Below are 12561 nucleotides of genomic sequence, written 5' to 3'. Positions count from 1 at the left end.
AGACTGAAAAGATTTGGCATGGGTCCCCAGATCCTCAAAAAGTTCTACAGCTGCACCATTGAGAACATCCTGACCGGTTGCATCACCGCCTAGTATGGCAACTGCCCGGCAGCTGACCGCAAGGCGCGACAGAGGGTAGTGCGTACGGCCTAGTCCATCACTGGGGCCAGGCTTCCTGCCGTCCAGAACCTATATACTAGGCGATGTCAGAGGAAAGCCCAAAAATTGTCAAGGTCTCCAGTCACCCAAGTCATAGACTGTTCTCTCTGCCACCGCACGGCAAGCGGTACCGGAGTGCCAAGTCCTTAACAGCTTCTACCCCCAAGCCATAAGACTGCTGAACAATTAATTAAATGGCCACCCGGACTATTTACATCGACACGTCCCCTTCCCTTTTTTTTTTACTGAGACCGCTGGGCCACTCAGGAGCCCCGGTGAGTACTCTGTGCGCATATTCACTCTTTATCATTGGGCTGTGCCACTTGAAACGTTGTTTTTGGACAATCATTTCCTCCTCCAGGTTAGATGGACATCATATTGTAAAAATTGTGTCTCCCCTTTTCATAGGCCTAGATGAGATGGTTGTAGACAAGGTCGTTGGTATTGATCTGTTGTCACTGTCAGTAGTAGCCTATAGGCCTATACTACCCTATAATTTTTGTCGTATTAAAAAATATTCTGCTAATGTCTCCAGACATATAATGTGTATTAAAATAGCATTGAATGTGTCAATAAACACAAAAAGAAAGGAGAAGAAATGTATCTGATATATCAAATCAAATGTATTTACATTTACATTTACATTTAAGTCATTTAGCAGACGCTCTTATCCAGAGCGACTTACAAATTGGTGCATTCACCTTATGATATCCAGTGGAACAACCACTTTACAATAGTGCATCTAACTCTTTTTAAGGGGGGGGGGGTTAGAAGGATTACTTTATCCTATCCTAGGTATTCCTTAAAGAGGTGGGGTTTCAGGTGTCTCCGGAAGGTGGTGATTGACTCCGCTGACCTGGCGTCGTGAGGGAGTTTGTTCCACCATTGGGGTGCCAGAGCAGCGAACAGTTTTGACTGGGCTGAGCGGGAACTGTACTTCTCAGAGGTAGGGAGGCGAGCAGGCCAGAGGTGGATGAACGCAGTGCCCTTGTTTGGGTGTAGGGCCTGATCAGAGCCTGAAGTACGGAGGTGCCGTTCCCTCACAGCTCCGTAGGCAAGCACCATGGTCTTGTAACGGAGTGCGAGCTTCAACTGAAGAACCAGTGGAGAGAGCGGGAGGAGCGGGTGACGTGAGAGAACTTGGGAGTTGAACACCAGACGGGCTGCGGCGTTCTGGATGAGTTGTAGGGTTTAATGGCACAGGCAGGGAGCCAGCAAACAGCGAGTTGCAGTAATCCAGACGGGAGATGACAAGTGCCTGGATTAGGACCTGCGCCGCTTCTGCGTGAGGCAGGGTCATACTCTGCGAATGTTGTAGAGCTGAACCTACAGGAACGGGTCACCGCTTGATGTTTAGTTGAGAACGACAGGGTGTTGTCCAGGTCACGCCAAGGTTCTTAGCACTCTGGGAGGAGGACACAATGGAGTTGTCAACCGTGATGGCGAGATCATGGAACGGGCAGTCTCCCCGGGAGGAAGAGCAGCTCCGTCTTGCCGAGGTTCAGCTTGAGGTGGTGATCCGTCATCCACACTGATATGTCTGCCAGACATGCAGAGATGCGATTCACCACCTGGTTATCAGAGGGGGAAAGGAGAAGATTAATTGTGTGTCGTCTGCATAGCAATGATAGGAGAGACCATGTGAGGATATGACAGAGCCAAGTGACTTGGTGTATAGCGAGATAGGAGAGGGCCGTATGAACAGAGCCCTGGGGGACACCAGTGGTGAGAGCACGTGGTGCGGAGACAGATTCTCGCCACGCCACCTGGTTTATTTATATAGCCATTCTTACATCAGCTGATATCTCCAAGTGCTATACAGAAACAGCAAGCAATGCAGGTGTAAAATCACGGTGGCTAGGAAAAACTCCCTAGAAAGGCCAAAACCTAGGAAGAAACCTAGAGAGGAACCAGGCTATGAGGGGTGGCCAGTCCTCTTCTGGCTGTGCCTAGCCTATAGCCTAGGCCTACTCTTCGTCACTACACGCTCAGGTGTGCATGCATTGAACACTGCAGTCTTTTTTTTTAATAGCGATTGAGTTATATTATTAGCCTAAATTAACTATCCAATCTACTCATCACATTAGGAATAGTAGGCTATCTTACATAAGTCTACAAATGCGATGATAGATAGTTCCATGGAATGCTTTATTATAAAGGTGCATTTTCATGGTGAAAATATGCTTCCCCAAACTAGAAACTCACGCGCCCACTATGGGAGAGGGAAGAAGGAGAGACTCAACTCAAACTAAACTGTCTATCGTACAGCAGAGTGTGTGTCCAACTCCAAACCTCCACAATTGAATAGATAAGAGCATATCATGAGCGCACCGTTTACAAAATGGAGCTGAGATCTCTCCATGCAGAATGGGGCCCATATATAAATATCCCATGTTTTTTTTTCTCTCCCCTAACCCAATCCCATGATCATTTATATCAATAAGGCAACGGAAAAACCTTTTACAATCGTTTTATTTTATTCTTACAGTTTTACCATCCCACCACCAGGGGGTGCTGCAGCACCTCCAGCACCCCTACTTCCCACGGCTATGCACTCTTCTTCTTCATAGTCCTCTTCGTTCCACAGCACTTGCGGAAGCAGACTTTGCAGCATTTAACGGTGACGATGACAACAACGAGAACTATAGTGAGTAGCAGAGTGAACACGTCCAGACTGTGGTACTGGATCCAGTTGAGGTCGTGAGCGGCGGGTCTCAGGTGTTCCGCTCCGCCGTGACGCATCACAAACTCTGACCAGAACACGGCCAGGTCCAGGGGCTCGATGGGACGGTCCTTATGCACCGCTGACAGCTTCATCATCTTCTCCTTGTAACTGGGGAGGAAGGACAATACAACAGGATTTACAATCTCCTCATAGACAGCTCATGACTGCTAATACAGTATATAGGAACCACTGTGTCACACTACACAGTGCAGTATTCACCTGGGGCTGAATTTTAATGAGGAACTCAGACTTTCATGTAAATCATGCATGGCTGACAAAATTATATTTGCACTGAAACTCAATATGTGCGTGTAGATCTCAAGTTAGGATTTGGTCTCTGTACTGTTTGCACTGCTACTTGAGGTCATAGTATCTCCTAGTATTATATAACATGATGTCTGACCTCTTGTCGTTGATGACCTTGTTGAGAGCCTCCACCAGTTTTTCTGAGGTGAGATCAAACAAGCTGAGCACCTCCCCGACGCCCCTCACTGCCATGCGGTGTACGTTGTCACCCTGTTCAGCGAACAACGGCAGCATCACCATGGGAACGCCATTACAGATCCCCTCGTAGGTACCGTGGGTTCCTCCGTGGGTTATAAAGGCCTTGACATTGGGGTGGCCTAGAACATGGAACATAGAACATGAAACCACGAAGAAGAAGAAGGTATTGCTTCTCTTGCACAATGGCAACAAAGTAGCATGTTGTGTTTACTGAGAAGAGATCCCATCTGTAACTTCTGTAACCCAGGTGGTTTTCATTATAACTGAGAGACTAAACTAACCCAGCAGCTCATTCTGAGGAAGCCACTTCATCAATCTGACGTTGGCTGGAGCGTTTTTAGGCATTACTCCTGTGTACCTCCACACCACCTGAAAACATAGAGAACAACCGCTTACCTTCCTAATCAAGTCATATAGAATCATCTGCCAGTTCTGGATATAGTGGTGGAGGCACACCAGTCTGTAGTGGGATATAAATGTGTCTGGATTGTTTTAAGGCATAGCTCCAGTGTATATTTCCACACAAACTGAACAACATAGAACTGAAGCTTGCCATGACATTTGACATAGTATATGAAGAATGGAGAATATGCAAATGCCATTGAAACTCCACGTTATTAAAGGACTTGTTTTTAGTTTAGACTAACATGCTGACCAGACCAGACACATTGCGTGCACGAGCGTTGCAAAATACATTTACACATACATGTTATTCAATCATTGCACAGACGCTCGCGACAGGCGCTAAAATAGAAATTGGCTCTATTTGTGATGCAAGTCCTGTGTCTTAAATCTCCTCATTGGCTTTTAGGAGCATATACCCACGTGGGTGATTGAAAGATGAACTGACGTCCACACTCCAGTCTGTTGTAGTAATGCACCGTAAAGTTAATTGCCAACTGCCATATAAAGTCCAAAGAAGAAAAAGAAGCCTGAAGGAAGGAGGAGAGATGACAAGAAACAAATTCGGTTTACCGTTTTATCAGTGGATTAATTGTCTGAGTAGAGGACCATGTGCATTTCAGGTAAAATAACAACCCACATGTTTATATTCCAGGACAAATTAGCTAGCAACAGCAAGCTAAATTGCCATAAATGTTGAATGCTTTTCAACATGTCCCCAAATCAATATAATTGGTTGAGAGTTTTGATATTTTAACCTGTGTTTCCTGATCGTGTCTGGTGTGGTGGTACAAAATCAACATGAACGCGATGGCGCAGGCGCGCGAGCGAATTGGTCAGCATGTAATAGTGGATTGGAGATTAGGCCTATATGCTTAACATGCATAGTACTGTGCTTCTACATCTCAACTGTGAGTGAGAATTTATATTTTTAAGATGTAGAAAATATATTGTCAATTGTTGATATTTACAGAAGACGGATAGACTTTAACGATTGTGTTTGTCAGAAAGGGTTACTTTTTGCCATTTGGGACATATTCGAGGTGTCCTTACCCTCTGAGGGATCTTGCTGAAGGCATCAAAAAACTGCTTGGCTTTCTCCTCTGGCATCTGAGAGACCATAGAGCCCAGGGTGAAGACCACGAAGCCATCCTCTCCCGACTCATCCACAAACTCCTGCAGATCCTGTTGAGGCACGGTGGGAAGAAATTTGTTCATTTACATTTTCGTCATCTAGCAGACGCTCTTATCTAGAGTGACTTACAGTCAGTGCATTCAACCACATATTATAGTTATTACAAGTAAATTTGATCATTTATGCTGCTGCTGTTGCTTTTCACGGGAGTGGAGAAGGATGCGTGTAGTTTGTTGTTGTTGGTCATAAGTCAAAAGAAAAATATACATTTCAGGTAAACAACCCAATGTTTATCTCCTAGGACAAATTAGTTAGCAACAACAAGCTAGCTAAATGTGACCGACCGGCTCAAAATCGGTCTTATGTAGCAAAATTTTAAATTGTGTTTTTTCTTTTTACATTGGATTAAAGTAGAGACTCAGAGCTACAAAATGGTATATCATACAATGCATTTTTGAGGAACAATGGGAAAGTAATTTTGCTTTGAAAGTTGATTAACTTGTGAACTCCCTTTTGAGAAAATGGCATTTTGAATGTTTTGGTACCTACTGGAGAGCTCTCCTTTGTCTTCACCCATTTAGCATTGTTCACACCCTCTTAAGCCAGCCCCACCCATCTCTTTAAGGATTCACATGTGAGGTCATGTGCTAAACAGTGAGTAGTGTAGTAAAGATTAAGACTAAAAGTGGTAAAAGTAGTAGCCTACAATAAGGAAAAATTCCAGATAAACAAAGTGTCCAGATAAAAATATTTTATAAATATTAGATGACACTTACCCAGACACACTTGTCTAAATTGATAGGTCATGTGAAATAAATGCTATAACCCACAGCCACATCAAATCAAATCAAATGTTATTTGTCACATACACATGGTTAGCAGATGTTAATGCAAGTGTAGCGAAATGCTTGTGGTGTAAAAAGTACTACATTGTCATACTTGAGTAAAAGTAAAGATACCTTAATAGAAAATGACTCAGGTAAAAGTACTACTACTCACCCAATAAAATACTACTTGAGTAAAAGTATTTGGTTTAAAAAAAACKTAAGTATCAAAAGTAAATAGAATTGCTAAAATGTACTTAAGTATCAAAAGTAAAAGTATAAATCATTTCAAATTCCTTATATTAAGCAAACCAGATGGCACAATTAGCTAGTTAGCTAGCTAACATTAGGTTATACTGTAACTAGCAATGCGAAATGGCATTCTGAGATAACATTACTACACACAGATCATAAACGTAATGTTAGCTAGAGAGCCGGCCATCTAACGTCAACTAGCTAGCTAACTGTACGCTTTAACTTGCAATGTATACATGGATGAATGCTTCACGGCAGACTGCAACCCCTTTCATTAAATAAGACATCCCGTGTAATTTCTGTTTTGTTTGTACAGCTTGCTTGGCACGTTATTCTGTCTAGTCACTCTGGGTTACACTGAGCGTGTGCAATGCCATAGCTTTAAGAATCATCTTAAGCTTTAACCCCCACCCAAACCCCATTTTACTCGCCGTAGCAGAGCTGGTTAGGCTGTTTTCATGTTATCCAGAGCATTGGTGACTATAAGTGTGCCCCTGACAACAATTTAATTACACTTTTTTGCCGACGTTTACTGACACCGGCCATATTCAACCAGTGTTGAGCGTTCGTAAATTCATCAGTTATTCTGCGCTCTGGCACACTCAGACGAGAGTGCTCAGAAACAGTTGTTGCAGTGACGTTCTATTGAAATGGATAGTCGAGTCTTTTGTTAAATTTTGTTAAATTCTACTACACGATACATTAAAAAAATGCCTCGTTAGACAGGATTACCTACACAAGCTGACCAGCTCAAATAAACAGAAGCGTGCTATATGGCATGGCTTTATCCAAACTCATCTCTCGGCATGTCCAGCCCACTCATTATCCCAGCCAATCATGGGTATTGGGAAGTTTGCTGTCTTTTTCTATGGCTTAACCAACTAGGCTCATTATTTAACAATTTTATTTGTATTTACAGATGGCATACAAGTTTGTTATTAAGGCACATGAAAGTTGAAGAAGTAATTTCTGCCCCCCAAAACTTTTTGATAAAAAAAAGTTTTAAGTTCAAACGGCTCTCCTGTGAGGTAGTGACCTACGACATACGTCTAGTTTCCTGGAACGGGTCACAAATGTCCATGAATGTTTCATGTGTGTTTCGACMTGTTCCAAAATTAATATAGTTGGTTCACAATTGGTGTTGGTATTGTAACCTGCGTGTCATGAACATTTCTGGTGGGGATAGATAAAATCAACATGCACACGATGGTGCATGCAGACACATGCGCGGATCAGGTTTGGTCAGCATGTTAAAGGCACTGAGTGGTCAATCTGACTTCTGCATTTGATGAGCAGCATTTATGCCTTGATCACGCCAACAGCGTCATTGCATTTTGGTACAACAGAAGTACATTAATTTCCAATGGAAAGCTGTGTTTGCCTTGCAGCATTGCATTGCAGAGGCAGTTGCAGTGCGTTCTGTGTGGTGCTTATGTTGGATTTATCGAACATGTGCCTCAAACTGTATTTGTAGAAGGCTTGACAGAAATGGTAGCAGAAGGTGAACGTTGAACTTTTGATGCACACATATCCAGATGATGYTGCGTACCATTTTGTGCAACGACGCGCTATAGGTGTGATCAAGGTGTTACGGTGATATGGTATTCATATTTCTTGCACTTTGCAGAGCAGCGCAGAGCTGTTGTCAAGGAAGTTGTCAAGGAAGTGAGTTTGTGTTTATACAGGATCTCCGGCCCTCACCTACCGTCAACCAATCATGTCAATGCGGAGCTATACGGAGCCTGCCGCATTATTACAACATTTKAGAGGTGCAAGGCAATGCAGTACGGAGCTCAATTTGCCCTCTGCGTGCTTCCGAAGGCTCCGCATTGCATCACACCATCCAAATGGAGCCTCCGACCATATTTTTGGTTCAAGCCCAAATTGTCTCTTGGTCTACTWTAGTGCGAATCGGCTTGGTTGGTGGTTGGTGCTGTCTCTTCCTCCTTTCTTCACGTGTCACTCACTCACAGAACTGCCCCTCTCCCGCCTGCTCAAGCTGTACCTCTCTCTCCATCCCTCCAGTGTTGCCAACTATTTTTCAGTGAGATCTGCTATTGGCTCCTTGATTTGTCACTAGAAGTCGCGAGATGATGTTTTGCCATTGCTGCGACGACACAGCTGCAGTCCCCGACATAGTGTTTTGGTCCCCTCTCCCGCTGCACACCAYCGCCTCTTGTACTTCTCAGCTTCTCTCACTCTCATTTACGGATGAATTGAGTGGAAAAAGTAGCTAAACGCTATCAAAACCATAGAAACCGTCGGTGTCAAAACTCCCCAAAGGCAGCCTGTAAGTAGTTGAATTTGTCGCTAGAATCTTTTACCAATAAAAGTCGCTAGAGGGGTCTAAAAACTCGCTAAATATCGACAAAATCACTAAGTTGGCAACACTGAGCCTATCACGCTTTATCAGCTCCGGTTAATAAAAAATGAAATTTCTGCTGCTTCCCTCACCGGGATTGGAATGGGTCTGGATCTGTCTATATGGAATGGGTCTAGCTGTTCTCGGGTCTGTTGGGAACGGGTCTCTATATTTTAAAAATTGTATTTATGCATATCGGGTCCGGATGGGAAAGCCTCATGTCCATTTCAGAATGTGTACAACTTTTTGGACCCTTGTCAAACTAGTTGGAACTAGAACACAATAGGGCCCCTCAGTTCTTCTGTATAGTGGCCACAGTCCAGGGGGAAAGAACTGTGCTATGTCCCAAATGGCACCCTATTACCTATGTAGTGCATTATTTTTGACCAGGGCCCAGAGGGCTCTGGTCAAAAGTAGTTCACTGTATAGGGAATAGGGTACCATTTGAGGCACATCAATGCTGTTCCTGGCTCAGGTTTCACTAACTGAACACGGTCTTTAGAGAAGAGACAGAATGGAGGGTAATACAGAGAGGGACATTCCTTCAACATTAATGTTGAGCAATACTTGAGTGTTTGAACAGTCTTCGGTCTGGTTAGCAAAATATTGACTGAAGGAGGGAAGGTGAAGTTGTGAAAGGATACCATTCTCTGATAACACACCCTGTATTCATAGAAGATAAAGGCATAATAAACCCCATAACAATCACAGCTAACCCTAACCCCACAAAACAATCCCTGCAGAGTAGTTTCCCTTCCTGAGGTTTGTAGGGTTGGAACTAGAACACAATAGGGCCCCTCAGTTCTTCTGTTAGATTATAGTGGCCACAGTCCAGGAGGAAATAACTGTGTTATGTCCTAAATGGCACCATATTACCTATGTAGTGCATTATTTTTGACCAGGGCCCAGAGGGCTCTGGTCAAAAGTAGTTCACTGTATAGGAAATAGGGTACCATTTGGGGAACATCAATGCTGTTCCTGGCTCAGGTTTCACTGACTGAACACAGTCTTTAGAGAAGCGAGAGAATGGAGGGTAGTACAGAGAGGGACATTCCCCCAATGTTAATTTTGAGCAATACTTCTCTTTCTACAAAATATGAGGAACCACACCTTAACTTTCCCTGCACATCTATCTGCCTTGTCCTTTTTCCTTCCCCAAGCTGAAGGACGTGATTAGGAAACATTTGAAAAGTAATGGGTTCGATTTGAAAGTTATGGGTGCGATTATGGAGCATTTCTATTGGTGAATTGCTTTTTATATTCTCTAAAACATTGTCAGGATTACTTGTGTTTGGCATGACTCCCATAGCACTCTGGCGTCTTTTATCAGTACCCACAATATTTACAAATGACAGGGAAGTAACTTGAACTCTAGGTTACACCAGGTTTGACAGATTGCAAGGCAAACTAGATGGTAAGTGTACATGAAGTGCAATTGATGGGACTTGCTTTAACTCTATTAAATTATTTTTGTGATAGTGGTAGAACTTTAAAAAGTGTAACGTTACTATTTAAAGCAAAGCACTTACATATAGTCAAAGTTAAATGTAGTAAAATAATTGGTCTGATTACCTTGATAGACCACTATATCAACCATATTTCTTTGGATTGTGGGGCATTTAGATCACAAAAATGTCTAAACTACAGTTGTTGCGTGTGAAAACTAAAAGAAGAAAGACAAGACAAAGTGATCTTCTGTCATAAAACGGGAATAAAAGGGAGGATCATGTGGACAACACTCTTAGGAAAGCAAAGCAACTCTCATTCAAGCTGTGGGTTTCAGATAAACAGATGCACGATTGACTKTTGTAAAATGTTCAGTGTAAAAGAAGTTTGATTTGAGTTGAATGATGTAATGATTAGAAAATTTTWGGCTACAATTTGGGAAGAGAAATAGGATTGTGGATCTAGTGATGACAGCTCTTTAAAAGTATTTTTATGGTTGTTGAAGAACTATGCAGAATAGGTTTGTATGCAGACCTACTGATAGCTAGCTGTTGTTCTAATAGATTAACTCTTTAGGCTAACAATGATCACTGAAAAGTACATTTCCTGAAGAAAATGTGGTGTGTTTGCTAGAATGTTTTAAACTATGTATGCTTTTGAAATACATTATAGTAGTGGTAGTTTCTGCAGTGGTAATGGTGGTGATTGGTTATAGTTGTATTGATTGATTGATTGATTGGTTGGTTGATAGGATAGGCTAGCCTGGACATGTGAAAGTCGGTTTGGTGTCTCTAGCTTGAACGGTTCAAGAGTTACAATTATTGCTGGTAGGTATTATATGTGAACCAGAGCTAGGTAGCGATGCCCAGGAACAGAGCTGGACCAGAGCTATGGCAGACCAGAGCAGTAGTTGTGGTCAGTAGTTGTGTGGTCAGTGGTTGTGTTGCAGATTCTTTAGACCCTACAGTATGGAAATTCTGAAGAAATTCTAATTCATCAATCAAGTACAAGGGTGGAGCGAAAACCCGCAGACACTTGGCCATCTGTGGAAATAGTTTGACACATGTACCGTAAGGTTTCTAGACCTGAATCCATATAAGATATAGGGTGCACAGCTCTGCACAGTTGAATTTTCTGAACAGTTGAAGTATTTTTATAAGAGATTTACCTCTGGAAGTGGATCTCTTTTACCACAGTTGATGCCTCCAATGTGGACCATGTTGGGCATCGTGGGTTTGGGATACTCAAAGGAGTAGTCATACCTCAGCAACCAGATTGCCCCATGACCCAGCAGTTCTCTGTACGTCATGTCTTTCTCCAGGTACCTACTGGTCAGCTCGTCAAAGCTAGCAAACATTACCGTACACAGGTAGCTCTCCAGACTGTACATGAGCATGTTCTTAACTCTCCCTAGGAAGTCCATGTGGTCAGTGTTGCCGGAGAAGAAGCGTGGTACATAGGATGGGGGATTGGGGCACTGGGCAGCCCTATCCTCCATCCCACAGGGGATCCCCTTCAAGAAGTACACCACTGGAATGTTGAAGGAGTCAGCGATGATGGATCCACAGGGTAGGAAGGGGTCGGTCAGCATCATCTTGAACCCTTCTCCTCTCAGTCGCTGCATCAGGGGCTCGTCATACAGCAGACCCTCACAGCCTTTCACCTGCATGTCGGTGAAGTCAATCAGGCCCTGCACGTTCATAAATATGTCCGTTACCTTCGGGGCCTTGCGGAACATGTCGTCCTTCAATTTGTTGATGTTCTTGTCCAGCTCTGCCTTGTTGAAGGGGACCCTAAAGATCTCAGTCCTGTGGTAGTCAGAGCTCTTGATGAGGATGGATGTCTCAGGGACCAGCACCACCATCTCATGGCCCCTGGCCGCAAGCTCCTTCACCAGCAGCTTCATACTCAGCCAGTGGCTCCCTTCTACAGGCATCACCAGGACCTTGTCCCCATGGATGGGCCCTGGACACAGGGCTAAGCAGCACWGCAGAACCAGCAGTCCCAGCCTATGCCCCGGCCTCAGCACCAGCCCTGGCCCCAGCCTCAGCCCCTGCCCCAGCTTAACCACAGGAAAACTTTTCCCCCAGCCCATGCCTCTCTGCTTCTCTGCTCAGTTACACAAGCTGTGTTGTGAGATGGACACTACCTCCCTGAGGTCTGGCACTGAGTGCTACTGAGAGGCGGCTAGACCTCAGACTAAGCTGTGGGAGTATGTGTCTCCCTGCTAGGTCTGGGTCTGCCTGTGCAAGCAGGCTGTTATATAACCCTAGTCAGTCCTTCCTGTGGACTAAAGTTTAACTGCAGGCTGAATGGTTCAGGTTAATGATTCCTTAGGGCAACTGAGAGATGGAGAGGATTAGCTCGCTAGTAATCTCAATGTGACAGCCTTAACATACAGTATAGAGTAGCTGAGTTGGTTCTGGGTGCTGAGATTAGCTGGCTACTGGCTAGTGAATTATAATGCAAAAGTATAACAGCGATACTGATGAATAGTTGGATTTACTACTAACAAGTAAGCATTGCTAATTTAAAAGGAAGGGATAAAAAGCTTATTTCCAATAGTACTCATATTGTTATAAGTTGAATTGTTGGTTTTATTAGTTCTACAAAATAAACAGTTATTTATTAACTTCCAATTGATCAGCATGACATTGGAAAATAAAAGTAACATGAAAGGTAACCCGATGTCACAGGAAGGCTAAAAAGATCATCAAGGACAACAACCACCCGAGCCACTGCCTGTTCA

General features: G+C 43.6%; 1 protein-coding gene across 1 annotated transcript; it reads right to left on the bottom strand.

The window, feature by feature from the left end:
- Positions 1-2613: 2613 nt before the first annotated feature.
- Positions 2614-12042, bottom strand: LOC111959582 (UDP-glucuronosyltransferase). Its single transcript, XM_023981245.2, has 5 exons — positions 10981-12042; positions 4844-4975; positions 3670-3757; positions 3288-3507; positions 2614-2992 (listed from the first exon to the last, which is right to left on the bottom strand). The coding sequence occupies exons 1-5, from the start codon at positions 11905-11907 to the stop codon at positions 2707-2709; spliced, it is 1653 nt and encodes a 550-aa protein (XP_023837013.1). The 5' UTR covers positions 11908-12042; the 3' UTR covers positions 2614-2706.
- Between the last annotated feature and the right edge of the window lie 519 nt (positions 12043-12561).

This window comes from Salvelinus sp. IW2-2015, linkage group LG36 (assembly GCF_002910315.2).
Source record: "Salvelinus sp. IW2-2015 linkage group LG36, ASM291031v2, whole genome shotgun sequence".
Classification (NCBI taxonomy): domain Eukaryota; kingdom Metazoa; phylum Chordata; class Actinopteri; order Salmoniformes; family Salmonidae; genus Salvelinus; species Salvelinus sp. IW2-2015.
The sequence above is the reverse complement of the archived record's forward strand: the minus strand, read 5'-3'. Positions and strand labels throughout refer to the sequence as shown.